Genomic DNA, 21,064 nt, shown 5'->3' on the forward strand with positions numbered 1-21,064 from the left:
CGTGGCTTTGAGCAAGTGGCCTCACTGTCCTCTACAAGTGGAGCTGACAGCGCCTGTTTCAGAGTTGTGGCGAGGTTCAAGTATGATCACAGTGTGAAAGTGGCCTCTAAACTGAAATGCCAGACCAACTTTAATGATGATAATTAAGAAGTAGGCTGCTAGCTTGTTAACTCGAGAGAGTGAACACTAATAAAATCTTGGGCATAAAAAGTAGGCGGGCAGGGCATTTTCCCGCGATGCCTGCCTCTCCAGTATTGCTCAGACCCTGAGTCTCACTGGCCCTCCTACCATCCTCTTCCTCAGTCCACATGTAGGCTCTGCCCTGTCTGCCCCTTCAGCACGAGTGTCAGGACTCCCTGTTACTCCTCCTTACCTCCCCAGGTGATCTTGTCTGCCATCCACTCTGTTACCCCCTTATAGGTCACCACGCCCGGAACTCTGGGCCAGGCCTTTCTTGGGGATCCACACCTACATCACCTCTTACAAGTGTCCTTTCAGGCAACACCCTAAACTCAGGATTCCTGAAATGGAATTGGCTACAACCCACAGCATCCCCCGGCCGTCCACCACTTACCCAGATACTCAAAGTTGAAACTTGGGGGTTTTTCCTCCCACCTCCATTGCCAGGGTCATCGGTTCTATAAATCTCTGCCCCTGGTGAAACTCTCCAGACCTTGCCTCCATCTGTTGTACCACTAAGCCTAGTCCAGGCCCCGTCATCTCCTGGCATCTCGCATCTGAATGGGGCCACCGTGAGGCGGGACTAGAAATCGTGAACGTAAAGCACTTGAGTAGGGCCTGGCAGATAGCAGTACTCAAATGATGGTCAAAGGTCATTATTGTCACCCCTTCCTTAGAATGTGCCACTGACTTTCCCATTTTCCTCAGAGTACAGTCCAGTGACCCTTATGTGGGCTGCTCAGCTCCACACAGTTCAGCCTCGTTCTGGTGACTAGCCGTCCTCTCCCTCTTCTCCTCCAGTCACACTGGCCTCCTTTTAGCCCCTTAGAGAAGAGTGTTCTCCTGGTCTGCGCATGCTGTTCGCTCTGACAGAAACACTTGTCTCCTTTCCCTTCCCTCTTATATGGATGTCACCACCTTCAGGAAACTTCCCTCCTGATCCCCATGGATCATGCTACGCTCAACTTGCTGGCTGGTTACATGGTCCTGCAGGATCCTACAGGTGCCTTTTAGTCAGCACACTGGCGGCAGTTCTCCTTGTCTTCCCTCTCCTGCAGCCCTGTTAGGGCCCAGGCCATCATGGACCCTGCTGTTTGCCAGGGAGGGGCCCTCAGTTCGTGTTCACAAGTGTGGGAACACTTCTGGCAGTACATGTTTTGGTGTTGCTGCCCTCCACATAACCAGATTGAATTCCTTAGAGGTGTGCTCATTGTTTCTGGGCTGCAAGGCCCCTTCCAGTGCCTGCTTCTCCTCAAGCTGGAGCCTGACCATGAATAGAGAGGTAACATTCTACTCCTCATCCCAAAGCACTAAGCCTTGAGGATGCAAAGGATTCCAAAATGGCCTCCGCCCTCACTAGGCTCAGTCTAGGAAAAGAGGCAAAACATAACCGTCACCTGGGCAGCAGAGGTATTGATCTATGGCTGCTGAAGACTCAATAGAACATAACAGGGGTGGGCTTTTGAAGGATGAGTACGAGTTTGCCAGCCATGGGGAAGAGTATTCCAAGGATAGACACACAAGCAGTGGCATGGTGCTCCGCTCTATCCCCAGAGACTTTTTCATGGAGCGCTTAGGAAGAGAGTCCCCGTAGTATATAGCACGTGACTGCAAAGGTGACTCTCCCAGTCTGGCAGGGCTGGGTTCTGCCCCAGCTCAGATTAGCTATAGGACTTTGGGCCTCTACCAACCCAGAGCCCCCCCCCTCCCCCACTCCAGCCTCTGGTTCCTACCCCAGCACTGGGCACAGTGAATCTGCTGCCTCTCCCTGGTCATTGGTATCCCCTTCCGGTAGCCACCGTAGTTACCGGAGCTCTGCAGGCTACAGCCCTGGGTCACTTCCTGCCTTCTGGCTGCTGCAGTCTTCCCCGGCTTACCTGACCTCCCCGGACTTTGTGCTGTTGCATAGCTCCTGCCTCCTCCCTTCGCCCTCCTGCTTTTCCTCACCCACAAGAATCAACAGCTCAGAGGAAGTCTGTTGGCAATGGTGTGTATGACAGGTTGAGCCAGATGAGTGACAAGACCCCTGTGTTGCTACGGGTAGCAACTTTATTAGTGCAGTGCTGCAAGCGACCGTCTCAAGAGCTGCTGAAAGTGGGTCAGAGCTCTCCAGAGGCTGTGGAGGGTCAGGTAAATGAGCCTGTTTTAAATTCCTGGGAAAACCATTATGGTTACAGGTGCCATGTTCACCCTCCCCCAGGAAGTGCTTTCTCACTGGCACTTACTGCCCTCTCCACACAGCCCCAGAACAATGATACGTAGTTGTGTTAGGAGGCTTCCCCCAGCTAGGGGAGCGGGCACTCAGAATCGGGTCAGGCCCTCCCATGGAATTCCAGATTCCAGTAGACTGTTTCTCAGAGCGTCTGGTCTGGACCTTTTGCTTGGGCTAGAACAGAAGTTCCCATCTCTTTGCAGTTTTTCTTATATTTCATCTCCCACCTCATGGACCTCCTGTATTAAAAGATCTTGTCTGCCAAACAGACTATACTTATTATTCATCAAAGGACAGAGTTTGCAGTGAATAGCAGTAAAACATGAAAGCCACATGGTCGATGAGACGGTTGATATTTTCTCTGATGTGATCATGGGTGAAAGAATGGCTCTTTGCATTTGGCAGCAGTGGTCATAGGCTCAGGCTCTTTGTTTGCTGCCACCAACTCCGTGGACAGCCGTGCTGGGAGCCCAGGGCTTAGAGGAGGCTAACATGTAGCTGCTGCTGGGTGTGGGGCTGTGAGTTGCCCAGGCCCCTGCGTGGCTTCTCATCCCTCACCATCACATCGTGTTAGAGCACAGGGTGATGGTGGCCCACAGGGTAAGGGTGCAGGGAGAGAGCTCTTGGAGTGGGGAGTGAAATGTCAGATTATCTGGGATTTAGGGCTTGTGGACAGTGACCAAGATCCTGGGTCTTATTGCCTCAGAATAACTGTTGGATTTTATTTTTCAAATCCGTTGAATTCCTTGAGTTAAATATCAATACCAAGAGACCTTTTATCATTCTTCAACAGAGTTGGGACCTGGTGCAACAAACACAAAACTACCTGAAACTGCTGCTTTCCATAATTAACAGCGACGGTGAGTCTGCCTCTGTGTGAACTCTCAAGCCATTGGACCTTCTGGGTATTCCCAGGTCATGATACTGTGAACATGTTTGTTGGGGTCACACACCTACCTTTTGCTTTATGGGAAAAGGATTTGGGGATTCCCCTGTCCATTGGCATCTTTGTTCCTCTTCCTCAAAACCTTAGAAAACTACATTGTGCACTCCTTACCATCTGAACTACACACAGTGTTTCTACACTAAGGGCAGCTGATCTTTGATCATCAGTGTTGTGTGTGGGGTCAGAAATGCCTCTTCTAATTCAGAAAGATGAGAGAAAAATCAGTAGTGGTTTCTTACTGGGCACACACAAAAGTCCCTAGAGGGTCTGTTCTCCGGATGGTACTCCAGGCGGCTTGGCTGTTGTGATTGGTTGGGTCTGTCATGCTCAGTGTCTCTAGGGTGGGCTGGTGGACTCATTGATACCAGTCAAGACTTCTGTGGGGTTGCTCTTGCTCAAACAAGTAAAAACGTGTTAGCTTATATAACCAAGAAAGCCCCACAGCAGAGCCAGGTGCCTAAGAAATGTCACAAAGAATCTCCTTGTTTCTCAAACCCACTCTCCTTGTTTCTGGTTAGCTTCATGGCTGGCACCCATTCTTGACTTGTATCCTGCCATCTTACCTCCCCTGAAGAGAGAGCGAGCCTCTGTCCCAGAGCTCATGCTCATTGGCCCAGTTTGGGTCAAGTGCCCATCCTTGAACCAGTCACTGTGGCCAGGTGTACAAAAAAGTCATACCAGCCTCTGGAATTAGGCAGTGGTTCTCTACCTGGGCAGTACTGCCCCTCAAGGGGACCTCTGGAGAGGTGGCTGTTGTAGGAATTGGAGAAAGCCTGCTAGCATTTAGTGGGTCCTTAACCAAGGATCCCAATTGTCCTGTAGTTCCTGGGAAAGCCCTGCACAGTGAAGAATTGTCTTCCCCCAGAGTACCTGTAGGGCCCCAGGTGGGGAGTTGCAGACCAGCCTCACCTAAAAGACCTGCTTGGGCAGCATTGCTTTCTAAGAAGTACCTGGAAAGATAGCCACAAGAAAGAAGAAATGCTGTGTACAGAGACAAGTGCCTATCACCCACCCCTTTCCAGAACTAGGTTGGAGACGAATCTTGGAGAGGCCCACCAGGAAGAAGGAGAGTAGGGCTAGCCTGGCTTTCTGACACTAGGCCAGGGCGGGAGCATGTCCCCTACTCATCCACTCATGTGCTTTTCTTCTGGGCCTCCTGTTGTGTGGTTCCTGAGTAGATGACAGCGGGCTGCTGGTACACTGTATCTCGGGCTGGGACCGGACACCACTCTTCATCTCTCTCCTGCGCCTTTCCTTGTGGGCTGTGAGTATGGATGGGCTGGGCTGTGGAGTCAGGGAGCTTTCAGAGGCCATCTACCAAGATCTACCCTTTGGGAGAATTAGGACTGTCTCCAGAAAATCGAGATTTGGAGTGAGGGACCCCAAGTGTTGAGAGCAAGTGCTGGGTTCAACACTGTTCTTGGGGCTTTGGGGCAGCCTGGTTGTCACTGCGTCTATGGTTGCAGTTCAGCTTCTGAGACAAGGAGGGGGCTTTATCGTGGGGATCACCTTTCTAAACTTGGCAGTCTCTCTGGTTTCTTCCAGGATGGGCTTATCCACACATCCCTAAAGCCTGCTGAGATCCTCTACCTGACTGTGGCCTACGACTGGTTCCTCTTCGGGTAAGCCTTTGGGGAATGTCAGGTTGTTGGGTGGGGGCAGTGCCTTGGGAACTGCGTTTCCAAGTGTATTTGGGTGTGGTGGCTTGTGTGACAGGGCTAGAGGTGAAGACACTCCCTCCTCTTTGGGGAAGCCTGAAGGTGCTTGTTAGGCCCCACCTGAGGTTGTAGTGCCAAAGCCAGGGTCTCCCCACTGTGACTCCAGTCCCCCTTTGACCTCCTGTCATGGCGCTGCTCTCTTTGACCTCCTCACCTTCTTGTTTCAGGCACATGTTGGTAGATCGGCTCAGCAAAGGAGAGGAGGTGGGTACTATGAGTAAACACCTGGGCCCTGAGACCATTAGCGTGACTTCTGTTTGGTGTCCACACAGAGGGAGCAGTTCCTTGCTCCATTGTGTAGGGATCGGGCAGCACGGCCTGAAAAGCACCAGCACTATGGCCCCAGTCCTGACCCTCTGTTCTTCTCCCTGAGGTAGAGATAAGACATTTGCCCACATGGCTGCAATCACCTCATCTGTCAGTTCTCTTCCCCTTGCTTTTGCTCCCATTTTTCTTATGGGTGACCTTGTTTTCTGCACTCAGTTATGGAACCAAGTTACAAGCTTTTCCTTGGCCCCTCAGCCCTACAGCTACAACCCAGAGGCTCTTTCCTGTCTCTTTTCCTCATCACACCCACTCAGCAGCTTTGAAGCCCCAGGGCCATCCGACTAAGCAGAGTCTTGCCCAACTGCTCACCACCACCCCAGGCCCAGACCAGGCACAGCCAGCAGGGCTCCAGGGTTCCCTTACTCTCTGGGTGCCGTCCCTTCTTTCCCTCTCTGTTGTCTCCACACCCCATCCTTTTCGGCTTTTTGCAGTCTTTGCCTCTTTGGTGGGCTTGTTTTTCAGCCTGTTTGCCCAGCGCACAGACTGGGAGTCAGACCCGAGTTTGAACCCTGGTTTTCCCACCTATTACCTGGTGACCTTGAGTAATGTGATTAACCTTGGGTCTCCTGGTGTTAATTGTGCTGTCTCACAAAGAGAATGAGTCTAGGTGCCCAGTGTGGGAGCTGTCACACAGCGTTAGCGCTTTCTTTTCTGCCCCCTGTCCACCCACCCCCCTTTTCCTGAAACGTCTTTCTCACCCTCCTGAGGCTGCCTTCTTTCCAAGCATCTTATCTTGTGCCTCCTCCTTTTGTTCCTCCCTCTCAGCGGCTCCTCTCCCCTTCCAGATCTCTTCTTCTGAGTGCTTATCGCATCTGCCAGGGCTGCAGAGCTCATAAGCCTGTTCCTCAGAGGCCTCCATGAACTCTGTCAGAGGCGGTGACTTTGGCATTGAAATTGGCACATAAAGCCCCTTTGCAGCCTGTCATTTTGAGACTCACTGGTGCTCCAGAGCATTCTGCACACCACACCATCTCCCTCACCCCCAAAGGAAAGCAGATTCTGCCTTCAGAAACTGGACAGTGGATGAGGCTGAGCCCAGCAGGGTCTGGATTCAGACCCTGGCCATCTCTCAGCATAAACAAGAGGGTCTTCTCAGCTGGGAGGGTCAGTTTTCAGGGTGTGGGCTTTTTTTTTTTTAATGTTTTAACATTTATTCATTTTTGAGAGACAGAGCATGAGTGGAGGAGGGGCAAAGAGAGAGGGAGACACAGAATCTGAAGGAGGCTCCAGGCTCCAAGCTGCAGCACAGAGCCCGATGTGGGGCTCAAACTCATGGACCGTGAAATCATGACCTGAGCTGAAGTCAGATGCTCAACCAACTGAGCCACCCAAGCATGCCTGGGCTTTTCCCTTACCCCAACCAGACACTCCAGACACTGATGCTTTAAAACAAACAAAAAAACAAAACCTAGGGGCCTCTTAAACAGCACTCTGTCCTTGTCTCCAGCCCTCGAGGTTCACAGCGTACTGGCATATTAAAGACTTTAAAAAAGAGTCTGTGGTGAAGACACCTATTTAATTTTATGTAACACACATTTTCATACTGACCCCACCTGGGTACCTGCCCTCCCTTTTTGGTGGTGGGGGTGGGAGTTGTTTGAGGAAATCGTCTGGGGTTCTGGGATAGTGTGTGGGTGTTTATCTGAGTGAGGGTTTGATGGGCCACACCTTTCGGAGTCACTGTGGAGTTTATTTAAAAAGTGCAGAGACTGCCTTTTTTTAAACATTTGTTTATTTTGAGAGAGAGCGCGCATGCGTATGCAAGCAGAGGGGAGGGGCAGAGAGAGGGGGAGAGAGAGAATCCCAAGCAGGCTCTGCACTGTCACCTCAGGGCAGAGCCTGACAAGGGGCTCGAACTCATGAACCGTGAGATCAGGACCTGAGTGGAAATCAAGAGTCAGCTGCTCAACCGACTGAGCCACCCAGGCGCCCCGCCCCCAGAGACTGCCTTTGTGCACTTCATGGAGGCCCATTTGACTAGGGCACTAGCTGGAAAGGAAGAGAGGGAATTTGCCCAGAGTGGTGGGGATGCAGCTAGAGGTCAGAAGCTCTTCCTGCCTGTGCCCATCTCAGATTCTGAGCCAGATCATGGCTGTCCCTGAACCCTGGTCGTTTTGAACTAGTATATCTGGGTGTTTCCCCTACAAAATCTGATCCCTTTCCCTTCCATTATGTTCCCATGTTGTCCATTAATCTCACCCCCAAATAATCTCTCTCCCAGCTGTTCTTCCTGGTTAGCCTCTCTCCTTGGGATTCTTAGAAGAGGCTGAGGGGGAAAGCTGCCATTCTCTTTATCCTTTTCAGTAGCTTGAGAACATGCATGTTGAATTTGAAGGCAGTTGGAAAACTCCGTGGCTTACCCATGTATGAAACCTTCCTTGGCTCCGCCCAGGCACATCTGCCCGGTCTGCTAAGCCCTTTCCCACCTGTACTGTTTATAGAGCAGAGTATCCATCAGGGTCCCCGAGGCAGGGCTGTTAACTGTCAGCAGGCTGACCAGGTGGCTGGCTGCTAGATTCTCTTCCTTGGAGAAAGCTGTCTTCTCATGTGTATTGCTTTTTGGTTTCTTCAGATTTTCTTCTTCTGCTTCAATTTTTTGAAGCATATCATCTCTGAGGAGTTCTCTGCTCTGAAGACACAGAGGTGAGGAGAAGGCTTTTCTCTCACTTTGGGCAGGGCGCTCTGGGAAGGACCATTCTGGGAAGGGTAGGCAGGGTGTCACTCACTGTCTTAGCCTTGCCTGGCTTCCCTGCCTGCTTGGCAAGCTGACCTCTGAGGCCAGGGTAGGGATCCCTGGTGACATCTAGTCAGGGAAGAGGCTCTTCTGCCTGTGAGGCAGGGCTGGGGTCTGCCTGCAGTTATACTAGCAGAAGGGCTTTCGGACCAAGGAGTGGTCTCTGGTGACTAAGGGCACACTGCTGCAGGGAAAAGCCAGCCGAAGCACAGGAGGACTCCCAACACCCCAGTCTCTGGCTGAGGCAAATTCTTCTGCCTGCCCTTCCCTGGGCTGCTGCAGTGGTGTGTCTGCGTCGCTGTGCAGCCCACCATTGTGGAACAATCTGCCTCCAGCCTGGGAAGCACAGGAGTCTTGTCTGGCAGTTGCCTTACGACCTCTGTGAGAGTTGGTATCTTTTCTGAATTCACTTGCCTTCCAAATCCAAGCTCCTAGGTGTGTTGGACCAGATTGAACTCTGGGGGGACAAGGTGAAAGGAAGGAGTCAGACTTTGCTGGCCTCTCAGAAGTGGCCTGATGTTTTGCAACACTCTAGGTAGGACATGTCTCATTGAGTTGTCAGTGAGTTGGAGCTTCTTTCCCGGGCAAGCAGCATGCTGGGCATGGGGATGACAAAAGAGCCCCCGGCCCCGAATGTAATTCACTATTCTGGTTTCTGTTTACAGGAGGAAGAGTTTACCAGCCCGGGATGCAGGCTTCACTCTGGAAGATATCTGTATGCTGAGTGAGTTACAGGCCCCAGCAGGTTTCCCTTCCTCTGTGCATATTTCTTAGTATAGACCACACAGGAACTGTTTGTTCTAGAAACTTCTCTTTCCAGCTGTATGGTATGGAAGAAGTGGGGGACCAGTAGTGTGAGAAGATAATGTGCTGACTGATGGCACTTGCTTCTTTCAGGACGAAAGGACCGTGGCAGCACCACCAGCCTTGGCAGTGACTTCTCTCTGGTCATGGAGAGCTCCCCAGGAGCCGCCGGGAGTTTCACCTATGAGGCCGTGGAGCTGGTCCCTGCAGGAGCACAGACTCAGGCAGCTTGGTGAGGGGCCAGGCTGGAACTAAGCTTGCTCACAGCTGTGGCCCAGGGCCACCAGCTCCAGGGAGCCCCAAGAACAAAAGGGACCCCCGACAGTAGGGCTGAAAGCACAGCTCCCTGTCCTGCTGTCTCTCCTGGACCTCAGAGGCCAGCCATCTGGTTGGTGAGGGGCACTGTCCGTGGTGGCCCAGGAACATAAAGGACTGGGGCTCTCTGTGAGATGAAGAAAGAAGCTGCCGGGCTGGGCAGACAGGGTGGGGTGAGGGGAGGCTGGTGTTAAGAAAACTCCCTGGAGGAGCTCCCTTGTATCATTTGCCTGGGAGGTGGCGGGGGGGGGGGGGGGGGGGGCAAGTAGAGAAAAGAAGAAAATGAGAAGGGACTACAAAATGATGATTGGGAATTGGGGACTTGTTGGAGGGTAAACTCCTCTGAGAATCTGATGACTGTCTCTAGACAAATGACTCAAAATTTTGCATAACATTTGGAAGGAGGGGCAGTTTCTGAGCTATTAGTTACAAATCTAGCATGTGCTCTGAGGCCAGTAGGCCAGCATTATTTGGATGTCACAGTCCCTCTGAAGACCCAGCTCTTGCTGCCCATAAGCCAAGCCTGAGGGAATACTAATGTATACCCATTCTTATGTGGCATTTTCCCAGTAGAAGGAAGGACCGGGCCCTGAGATTTGGTAAAAGTGGGCAGAGGGCTTGCCTGGGGTGGCCCCTTGGCCAACAGCCCTACTCTTTCTACTGCAGGAGGAAGAGCCACTCATCCTCTCCACAGAGTGTGCTCTGGAACCGGTCACAGCCCTCAGAGGACCGCCTGCCTTCCCACCAGGGGCTGGGCGAAGCCAAGTCTTCCAGCTCCTCATCCTCGAACCATTCTGACTTTTTCAGGATGGGTAGCAGTCCCCTGGAGGTCCCCAAACCCAGGTGAGGAGCTCCAAAGCCCCTAATGGTAGAGGTAGTTAGCCCTCCCCTCTTAATAAGCCTGGAGAGTGGGGTTTCAGCCCCTGAGCTGGTGTCTCAGGTGGTTCCTTGGCATGCAGCCTGGTCAGCAGTGTACCCAGGAGGCCAGAGGGGTTGGCCAGGCTTGCAGGCCCACCCCTATTTGGAGGATGTGTTAGTGTTTGGGTAAGAGCTAGTCTGCAGCACCGATTGAAGACTCCTTCCCAGAGCCCTGGCAGATAGGGAATCCAGAAGCTGTACTGGTTACAGTGTGATGAGCAGGGGTTTAGGGCTGCCTCCACCTATTGCCTTTGGCAGGTCTCAGCCCCTGGGCCCTCACATTCTGTTTCAAGAGATGGACCCAGATCCTCAAAGTCCTTTTTGGTCCTCATATTCCATGTCTGAGTTGGAGGGGCGGTGAGGAGAATAGACAGTAGTGAGCTAGGCTAGATGTGTGTGGCTCGGGTGAACCTTGGGAGACTCTACATCTGAGAAGTGCTCAGCCAGATGGACAAGTGTGGCTGGAGCATGCTGCAGAAATCATGTTTCCTATAAGAGATTGAAGCTGAGCACTGGGTAGGTAGGCACTTAGGACTGAGGGATGGCCTGGCACTTGGGGAAAGCATTTCCTAGCATTGCCATATTTTCCATGTCATACACACAGGGAAAGGATCCTGTGAGTTGCTTTGTTCTTTAAAGTCTTGAGAATGTCTGGCCCTTCTGGAGAGAACAAAGCAGGGTGTGGCTTAAGAGGTCCTTAAGAAATTCCAAGGAGAAAGGGGCATTTAGCATAAAGAGCATGAGCCTTAGAGTCTAGCCCAGATTCGAGCCCAGCTCTGAAATGAACTGCTCCAAAAGTTTCAGGTCTTACCAGCATGCATGTTAACAGTAAGGAAACCAAGCCCCAAAGTCACAGGCATGTACAAGGAAAGACCTGAAATTTCTGGAACCCTCTTCCCATCACCATCCTCTGGATTTTCTCCTTGGGCAAAGGCAGGCAGTGGAGGAAGGGTGCCCTTCTCCACACAGGCAGAGGAGGTCAGCTGTAGGCTAGTAGGAGCCCCGCAGAGTGCACGGGCCCAAGGAGTCCCCCGTGCTCACCTTTAGAGGACCCAGAGCACTCACATGTCTGCCAGGGCTGTAGCTGCATCCACTAAACAAAGATTATAATTCCTTTGACCCCACAGGAGGTTTGGTGAAGGTGGCTGAGCAGAGTGGGTGGTGGGCAGACAAGTCACAGGCCTGTGCGCGTTCTTGTCCTGTGTGCCCGCTGCCATGGCACCCTTGTCTGCACGCCCAGCTTTCCTCAGGCCTGTTCGAGGGCTGCGGTGGCTCTATATAACCCTCTCAGTTCTGGGCTGGAACTCTTACTCACTGTCCCTATCTCCCTTCCTGCCTGTGCAGCATTGCTAGACAATTGGGAAAGAGACCAGAAGATTCCTCCTATCCTCTCAGGTCCTGCTCCAGTCTCAACTATCCAGCTGCTAGGGGCTCCCGCTGAGGTGGCACTCCATCACCTCTTCCCACACCCTAGCTTTTTATTACCCCTTCTTCTTGCCAAGAAATCCTACTTCTCAATCTTGTGATAGTTTTCGTCAGCATCACAGTGGTTTTTGCCTGCACTGGGTGGCTCAGACTCTGAGGGTTGGCCCAGGAAAGCTACAAAGGCCCCTCCCTAAGGAGACTGGAGGGCTGGGGGAGTCCTCTGGCCTCACAGCCCTGTGTGCTTGGCATAGTCGAGACTGGGATAGCTGGGCCAAAGTGGGGCACAAGGCCTTGGAGAGGCGTGGGCAGGGCTGCTTTGAGGTGTTTGGCTCTGCCAGTCTATTCTGGGAATGCCTGCTTGGAGCCCAGCTGGTCTGGCCAGGCAACAAGGTTCTGGACTGGGAGCCTGTTTGCCAGAGGTTTTGAAAGACTAGATTATTCAGATTTGGAGCATTCTAATTATGTATTTCCATTAACATTAAAATTAATTTAGTCTCTTTTATCTTAAAGTGCCTGAGGGATCCTGTCATTAGCTTCCCTGCCTGCCTCTCTTAGGTAACAACAGCCAATCAGCTTTTTAATGCAGCAGGGGGAACTGCATGGAAAGAACCCCTATCTGTGACAGCTGAAATTTCCCTCATGATGTGAATTCTCTGGGTTTCATATGCTCCGAATTGTCTCTTAAAGCAGGATTTTCCTATGAAAAGAGTCAGCGAAGCTTTGTTCACAGTTAAGAAGTAGGCGTTGTGCTGGGAAGAAAGTTCTGTGGGGTGCTAATTCTTACCCAGCCCCAACACTGTACTCCTCTCTGAGAAGACTTGTGGCTCTTTTGCATTATTAGTTGCCATGCAGCAGCTTCTGATTGAGCTGCATTTCTGGACTGTTGCTAAATCTCTCATCAGCTACAGGGCTGGGGGCTGGGAGGAGGCAAGACCACTGCTCTGAGCTCATGTGCCTCCCAAGGTCCTGGTTACTAAATGGCTCAGCCCCATGTGGCCTTGGTCTCTGCTCCTGAGTCAGACATCTTTAGGGGTGGGGGGTTGCTAGCACAGCACTGTCCACGCCTGAGGAGGGATGGTGCCACCACTGAGCCCAGCTTGAAGCCAAGCTGCCTAAAGAGCAGATTAACTTGGCTAAGGGACACCCAGCAGCCTGGTTGAATAGCTAAGTGGAAACATAGGAACCAACTTCTGTTGCCCAGCTAGCTGCTCTTTCCCCATCTTTCACCACATACCAACTGCTCAGTATAACCATTGAGCTCTGTCCTGGGCTGTGTTTAATGAGGCAGAGAAACCAGATTGCTTTCTGCAACACATAGGGTTCCTGTCTCATGTTTAACATTGTCTTGCATGGGACCATAGCTCCAAACCAAGGATGAGTGGTGAGAGGGCATTGCCAGCTTAAGACCCAGAAAAGGACACTTAGAGCCATAAAAGATTTCTTGGGCTGCTGCAGGAATGCAGTTTCATTCCTTCCTTCCTTTTCTCTCTCTCTCTCTCTGTCTCTCTGTCTCTCTCTCTCTCTCTCTCTCTCTCACACACACACACACACACACACACACACACACACCGATGTTTGTTTAAAGTGTGGGTTGGGGAAAACTGATGCTTCCCCATTCCTGGAAGCATTCAGTTAGGCAGAGGCTCTGGAACCATCATCTGGAGGCTTGAGGGTTGGTAGGGCATAAGTGTAGATTAGAGGTGACATCCAGGCCTTCTCAAAGTTTGGGATTTTAGGTCTTGGCTCAGATAGTCATTCCCTGCATGACTTCAGACATGTCACTTGAGGACTTTGGGCTTCTGTTTTTCATCTGTGTAATGAGAGGTTTAGATGGGCAACACCCAGGTTCTTCCTAGCTGTGTACCTTCAAGCCTTCTGCATCAGCATCATTTCAGGTGCTTCCAGAGGCAATTAACAGAAAACCCATCTCAATAGATTTAAACAATAAAGGAAAACTTGGTTCTTATGGAAAAGTCCAGTGGAAAAATGACCTTCCGGTGTAGTCTGTTCAAGGCTCCAGCTCCATTTTCTTGTGGTTCTTTACCCTTCCCTTCTTCTACATGCTAGCTCTGCCTTGACAGCTTCCCTAATGGTGAACAGCCACTTCTAGGACACCCTGCTTCCTTTGTCACATCCAGGAATCACAAAAGGACCTCTTTTCTAATCATGGATCAGAAGCTCTGTGCTTTATTCCAGTTGGAAATGATGTGCCCATCCCTGAACCAATCCCTGAAGTCCCTCCCACCCTTTATCAGGAAGGAAGATCAGTGTATCACGAGGCTGGCTTAGGCTAGTCCCAGCTTTGTCCGCCAGCTGTTTGTAACTTGGAAAAATCACTTCCCTGCTGAGCTCAGTTTTTTCATTCTACCTTTAAAGTTCAAGTAATGATCCTGGCTTACCTAAGTTTGGGTTTAAATTACATAACGGAGGGGCGCCTGGGTGGCTCAGTCGGTTGAGCGTCTGACTTCGGCTCAGGTCATGATCTCGTGGTTTGTGAGTTCAAGCCCCGCATCGGGCTCTGTGCTGACAGCTCCAGAGCCTGGAGCCTGCTTCAGATTCTGTGTCTCCCTCTCTCTCTGCTCCTCCCCTGCTCACGCTCAGTCTCTCTCTGTCTCTCAATAATAAATAAACGTTAAGAAAAAAAAATTTTCAATTAGATAATGGAGCATAGTATCTAGCACATAGTAAATACTCATCCTTTCCATAAATGCTCAGTAAACAGTTGTGGTAAAGGACCTGTCCTTATTCACATATCTGATGGCATACAGGCCATGTCAGGGCACTAGGCTGCTAGGTAAAAGGCCAGGCCATGCACTCAGGCCAGACCTGTTCATTCTTGCCTCAGCTGTGTGGGTTGGGGCCAGCTCTGCTTGTATGGATATTCTTGTACCTCCTTCCAAAAAGGACTGTCTAAAAGATACCTGCCTGAGTCCTGCCCACACTGGGTGCCTGACAGGAGGTGGGGAAAGATGGGAGTTGTGGCTCTAGTCTCCTGGGCAGAGACAGGAGCCCTCTGAGCTTCAGGGATGTGGACACATGACCTTGGAAGAATCATTGGCTCCACAATTCTCCAGTTTGAGAATAGCTTGGCCCCATGTTCCCTCTGGTCCTGTAGGCAGGAGATTGGAAGAGCTAGAACTCAGACTTCTTTTTCTGCTGCTTTGTGCTTGAGTAAAGAACCAGGGCAGAAGAGTGTGGAGTCTTGATAAAGCTGGTTAACATACCTAGGTACTGAGACCGTCTTGAAAGTTTTCCTTTTTATTACTCAGGAGGTGCAGTCACTTGTTCTAGTGACTATTTGCTTTCATCTTTAGGTGTCCCCTCCACCCAGCTAATCTGGCACTTAAGAGCACCTCTCTGCTTAGCATAGTCCCTTGCTCTTAAACCCAGGAGCTGAACAGTTGCTTTGCAACCCTTCCTTTGACAAAAGCCTCAAGTAGGAAGATTCATCTGCAGCCTGTGTGCTCACTCTTGTACAAGATGCAAAAGATGGTTGCTTGTTGAGATGGCTTTATGTCCCCCTATTGCTATGTGTGCTACCTACTTCATTCCACAGCTATCCCTTGGCCACTCCAAACGTGGTTCTTGCCTGGGAGGTGCTAACTGCTGGACACAGGGGGAGTAAAAGGAAGTGCCTAGCTTAGGGGACCAGGAATCCTCACATTCCATGTTCCTGTCATTTTTCCATTGGTAGTGTGAGTTTCTGATAGCCCAGGGAGGGGGGCCACGAGCAAGAGAAACTTACGTGTTTTCAGGAGTGCCCCATCCTACTCAGCATCCCATCTGTCCCCTCAAAACTCTGGTGTTTAGCAGTTGTTTTCCTACAGACTGCTAAAACTGGAAGAGAAACTCTGCCCTGAAGTTTGAACAGTAGATGAGATAGATTTGTGGAGCCATGCTGACCTGAGGGGAGTTATGCTGACTGAAGGCCCAGGATAACCTGGAGGAAGCAGAGAGAAAATACCAGACTGTGTCATGTGGTCTACCCTCTCCTGGGCAGCTGTCTCTTTGATTTACAGACTGCTTGAGCCCTACCAAGTTTCTCCATCTAGAAACAAGGAAACACTTCTTTCTAGGGCACGAGGGGCTTCCACCAGGTAGCAGACCACGTCCTGTTCTCATCCCTAATGCTGCTGTCACAAACCTTCCAGGGTTTAGCAGGAATGATGAATGTGGAAGTCTCTGTGTTGCAGGGGGTTCCTATTCATGGCAGCTTTAACGTAGAAAACCATCTGTTTTCTCTGGTCTCAAGGTGGTTCTGTTGTAGGACAAATCTGTTATCAAACTTGCCTTCAAAAAGCTCTTCTTGCATTCACTGGCTATGGGACCTTGAGCAAATGTCTTCACCTGTCTGAACCGCCATTTTTCTCTCTGTTAGATAACGATGGTTAAGGATTACCAGAGATGCAGTACCTGGCCAGAGCATCACTTAGGTGGCAGCTGCTTGAGGATGAGCCTGTGCTGGCCACTTATGAGGGCTGTTGCCTCAAACTAGGAGACCCTGATGCCAGCTAACTGGGTGGGCCAAGTTCGATGAAGGTCCTTCTCCGTTCCCCACACCCTACACCACTATGCATGCTTCTCTCTTTCTGGGTCTCTATAAGAAGCACCTTCTGCTATTCTTGAATAAAGGATCAGACATCAAAATTGATGTACCCTTGGGGATGGAGACCTGGGGTAGCCGATGAAAGAGCCTTGTTTGATGTCTTATTATCTCCTCCCCTCCCCCTCCACTTCCACTGGCTGGACTACTGCCCTGAGACAGTAGAGAGAGGCTAGCTCTCAGCGAGAAGGTGGTGGCAGCAGATGCCCAATACAACTTTCCTCTCCCTGCACACCGCTCCTCTATCTGAAAAAGGCCTGATGAAGCTGTCAAGTTGCCTGCCTGATTCATCCCTTCCCTCTGGGCATAGCCAGTGCGTTTGCTGGCTTGATGCCTCTGAATACAAACTATGGCTTCTGGAAGGTGCTGCAGAGAAAGGGGGGCAGGGGTAGCTCAAGGCTCCCATCACCTTATTCTTCAATCTAGGTCACCACCCTCCACTGTCCCCAAGACGCTTTTTCTTGCATCACTCTGATAAGACCTCAGTGGCTCCTGGGTTCTGCCTTGCCCACCTTGCCAATCTGCATGCTGGGAGTAAGAGGTGATCCTACATCCCTTGTTCTGGGGGCGTCCAGGCTTGCTTTCCCGCTCTCCCCTCCATTTGGTGCTGTTGAGATTGTACTTGCTCTGTCAGCCACCAGGGCAGGCATGCCCTAACCTGAGGCTTTGATTGCTGGCTCACCTCTTCTCATTCTGCTTTGCTCTTGTTCTTCTGCTTCTGTCTTTGCACAAAGCATTATCCTCACAGCTGATCTGTCTTACGGTCTATACTCTTCTTTCTCCATCACAACCTATCCAGCTGTTTTTGTACTTTTGAAGAAAGTGCTTGATGTTACAGAAGCTCCACCAACAGAGCCTTATGGCTATGACCCAGGACCACCATAGCCGCCTCCCACCCCTCCAGGGCCACCCCTGTCAGGCATATTGACTGACTGTGCATCATCTCCCCTCTCTCTCCTCTCTGCCCCAGATCAGTGGACCATCCCCTGCCCGGATCCTCTCTCTCCACAGACTTTGGCAGCTGGCAGATGGTAACAGGCTGTGGCAGTATTCAGGAACGGGCTGTCCTGCACACAGACTCCTCTCTCCCTTTCAGCTTCCCGGATGAGCTCCCTAACAGTTGTCTGTAAGTGTCTTGCTTGAGAAGGCAGGATGCTCCCCTGCCCATGTCAGAAGCTGGTGAGCAGTCAAGAGTGTTGGTTAGGAGTGAGGCAGCAGCTGGCCCCAGGGAGCTGGCCTGGGATCCCTGCCCCTCCCCAGTGGCTCAGCTAAGTACACCTCACTGCTCCTGGACTCCTGAGGTATGAAAGAGGCCTTATGGGCTGCGCAGGAAGTGTGCTACAGAGTGTGTTCATATGCCCCAGCTTCCAAAACTCATCCATGGGTGTCTCAGGGCACACCCTGAGGGAAAGCTGGCTGGACTGTAACTATAGAAGGTTCTATTTCTGTCCAAGGCTTTGCCTGACATGCGAATCCTTTGAAATCAGAACAGTGGGGTAGTGAGAGTAGGTGTATGGTGGAGACCAGAGCCAGAATGGAGTTAGGTTAGCGCGAGGGCTGTGCTCCTCCAAGCAGAATCAAGAGTTTCTTGCCATTCCCTTCCCCCCTTTTGTCTTCTGTTTTTGCCTCTGGTCAGGAAAGAGAATTGGATGGGGATACTAAATCCCAAGCCTGTAAAATCCTCTTCCTTTAAGCCTCCAGTACTGGGCTTCCAACTCTTATAGTGTATCTGCCTGAGTGGCTGCCCCCTGCCTGCTCTACTGCTTCATGGGTCCGGCAGAGGAGAGCCCCTGGTGGCCTGGGAAGCAGGGCCTGCCCCTCCCCGCGATGGGCTGAATGAACTTCAGGTGCTAGGGATTCATCATCACCACCAGAATCCTGCTCATACCCACTAGTGCTGACTGGCCGGAGGCGAATTGCCCTGGGCAGTTACAAAGGATCAATCCCTGCTGAAGGTGGGCAGAGACTGGATCTTAGGATTCTAGGATGGAATTGGCCCCAGAGCCCTCCCTAGAAGAAGCAGACATCTCTGCCCCTGCTTGTTAGCACCCCTCACTTAACTGGCATTAACCACTGAAACAGTGATTTGGAACAGATGAGAGTTCCAGCCCCAGATCCTACAATTTATACCTTGGGTAGCTCTCTGATGTCCTAGCCAACCCTCAGGGTCTGGGTGGTTCCCAGGGGAAGGCTAGGTTCTGAGTTATCTCATGGCTTCCAAAATTGCAGTGTAGAGGTGGGGTCAGGGTTGATTCCTGGTGAAGTCACACAGTATGTGGATTTAGTGCTTGGGCTTTGTTATCAGAGAATTTAGTCCAACTCCTAGCTGCTTTGCTTACCAGCTATGTCATTGGGTGTCAGCCCTGACTTCTCTGAGTCTGCTAGTTCATCTCTTGAGAGGGACTGGCACTAGAGTGTCTCTGCCTGCCTACCTATTGCCTGCTGTGTATCCTCAAGTAGATCACATGTTCTCTCTGGGCTCCAGTTTTCTTATCTCTAAACAGGCTGATCTCTCCCCCTTCTGCCTCCCAGAAATAAGGGGCAGTAAGAATGCACACATATAGACCTTTGGATATTCCATGTGAATACAGACTAATCTGAATCTCTCCCGGTTATATGCTGTAAAGAAAAGCTGAAGAACACATGGCCTCCAGCCTATAGGACACCTAATTAAAAAGTAAAGGAGATCTAGGGCCACACATCTCCCCCAAGTGCCAAGAGAAACTTGGGAGTTGTTCACGGTATTGCAGGAATACAGTATCAGCTGCATTTTCTTAGTGCTGCTGCAAGAGCTACTTCACTTTCCTTCACCCTAGAACCTGCTGCTCCTTTCTCTGTCTCTCTCTCACACTCACCCACTCATATATACCACTCCCACCAGTGTACTTTCCCTAGGTCTCTTCTCCCCATACCTACCCTAGGACTGTCATTTATCTTCATACCTCCCATCTGTTTCCCCCAGGCCCCAGGGTGCAAGTCATTTGGGCTTGAGAATTGGAGACATTGCTGCTACTTCTGACAAATTCCTGGGAGGGATTATGCAGGGATTGGTCTCTTAGGGGAAATTTTGGTGTAAGTTAGTGGTCAGGGCTAGTTGTGATTTTTAGGTGGATGGGAACATAAGGGCTCATGTCATAGAAGTCTGACCCCTGGAAAAAGCCCTCCAGGGGACAGTTACAGTGAACACCACGTGAGTTCCTGACCTTTCCTCTGATTCCATGTCCCTCCCACCCCTAGACTGCATACCTTTTAATCCATAGGTTGGGTGTGGCTGGTACTCTCTTCTATTAGAGACCTTTCAAAGTGTCAGGTAGCTTCATTCTTTGATAGGCCTGAGTTTTCACGTACTTGTTCCCTTCCTTTTTTTTTTTTTTTTTTTAACTTGTTCCCCTTCTTGACTTATAGTTACAGGGCAGGGAGAGAGGAGAGGCTTCCTGTCTTCCACCTGTGATCAGTGTTTGTAGAGGACACTGAAAGAAAAGCAGATGGAAGCAGAACAGGAATCCTGCCAGAAAAGCCAGCACCCTCCTAGCAGTTTGCCTGGGGATCACAGTGACTGAAGATGTAGGTAGAGCCTCAGGGGCTTTCAGTTGAGGGCCTCTCCAGAACACTGCCAACAGCTCTCTCCCAGGATGCTCCAGGTCCTGGCCTCAAGAAAGCTGAGGCCGTTGGTCAGCCAAGGCCTGGTGCCTCATCTTGTGGTCTCTCCTTAGGTCTATGATGTGTGCCTCACATTACTCTTACTGAGGAACGGGAGCCAACAGTTGGGGCTAACTCCCTCCTGCTTACCTTCCCCTCCTCTCCAGTGCACCAATAAAACATGCAGCTTCTAGGCAGGAACAGTAGCCTGACAGCTGAGGGGAACAAGGCCAAATATTTGTGGCCTGAACCCCAGAGGTAGTATGGCCACAGGACAGATGCTGGCCTTGAACTTTCACATGCAGAAGGATAGGTGGTGTGGTATAATCATGAGGATGTTGGACTCTGCCCCAGGGTAACGCACTCATTCTCCCTCCTTCCCTCCGTCCTCATAGGCTTGCAGCCCTCAGTGAGCGGGAGACTCGGCTGCAGGAAGTACGCTCAGCTTTCTTGGCCACATACAGCAGCACAGTGGGGCTTCGAGCAGCAGCCCCCAGTCCCTCTGGTGCCATCGGAGGCCTGCTGGAGCAGTTTGTCCGTGGCGTTGGACTCCGGGGCACCAGCAGCAGCACCTTATGAAGTAACCAGCCCACAACAATTTCCTGCTCCTCTCACCTGAGCCCTGAGCAGAATCAAAGCCATGCCCGGACAAGGGGTGCTTCAAGATAGGGGGAAATCTTCTCACTCCTTCTCCATCGTACACATGGCAGCCCCAAAGCCAAGCAGGGCCAAGGACAGGGTTCTCCAACCCCCAGCTTCCTCACTGGTGATCACCACCCCTCTTGTCACTGCCTTTCACCCACCCTAGTCTTTGTTGGGATTCCCATCAACTCTCAGAACTGTGGGGAAGTTCCCTGGGGCCTTGTGAAGGCTGAGACCTCACGAAAGACTTCCCTCTTCCCATTCTTGTTTCCTGGAGAGGAGGGGATCACCTGCACTGAGAATGAGGCAGTTTGACACAGATCACAAAATAAAATCTTTTTGAACAACTGCTCTCTTGCATTCTCATTTGATTGCTGTCTTTGTAGGGTTATTTGGAAGGTTCTTACTGTTCTTCCTTGTGCAGGAAGGGATTGGGGTGGGGGGCAGGTAAAGCAGAAAGACAACTGAAGACAGGGTTGTGCCTCTTAACTCCTGACCCATGAAAATCTCAGTGAGATGAGGACATGTAGTCACAGGTGGTTAAAGTGGGAGCAGTGATTCTCAGACATCAATGGACCTTAGTCATGTAGGAAGCCTATTC

The 21,064-nt window shown here is 51.1% G+C and overlaps 1 protein-coding gene across 6 annotated transcripts in view; it reads left to right on the forward strand.

Moving 5' to 3' along the window:
• Positions 1 to 20,814, forward strand: part of MTMR14 (myotubularin related protein 14) — a 44,798-nt gene extending 23,984 nt beyond the window's left edge. For 2 of the 6 annotated variants that reach the window (XM_030307320.2, XM_030307321.1), the window contains exons 10-19: positions 3,186 to 3,252; positions 4,517 to 4,602; positions 4,884 to 4,960; positions 5,224 to 5,260; positions 7,956 to 8,026; positions 8,783 to 8,841; positions 9,015 to 9,153; positions 9,903 to 10,079; positions 17,153 to 17,308; positions 20,217 to 20,814. In XM_030307320.2, the coding sequence (XP_030163180.1) occupies positions 3,186 to 3,252; positions 4,517 to 4,602; positions 4,884 to 4,960; positions 5,224 to 5,260; positions 7,956 to 8,026; positions 8,783 to 8,841; positions 9,015 to 9,153; positions 9,903 to 10,079; positions 17,153 to 17,308; positions 20,217 to 20,400 (1,053 nt within the window). In that variant the 3' untranslated portion in view covers positions 20,401 to 20,814. Of the gene's footprint in view, positions 1 to 3,185; positions 3,253 to 4,516; positions 4,603 to 4,883; positions 4,961 to 5,223; positions 5,261 to 7,955; positions 8,027 to 8,782; positions 8,842 to 9,014; positions 9,154 to 9,902; positions 10,080 to 10,237; positions 11,601 to 17,152; positions 17,309 to 20,216 lie in introns of those variants that run through there. The other 4 variants (XM_030307323.1, XM_030307324.1, XM_030307322.1 and 1 more) reach the window with 4 other exon arrangements.
• Positions 20,815 to 21,064: the final 250 nt, after the last annotated feature.

The sequence above is a fragment of the Lynx canadensis genome, chromosome A2 (genome assembly GCF_007474595.2).
Source record: "Lynx canadensis isolate LIC74 chromosome A2, mLynCan4.pri.v2, whole genome shotgun sequence".
NCBI lineage: Eukaryota > Metazoa > Chordata > Mammalia > Carnivora > Felidae > Lynx > Lynx canadensis.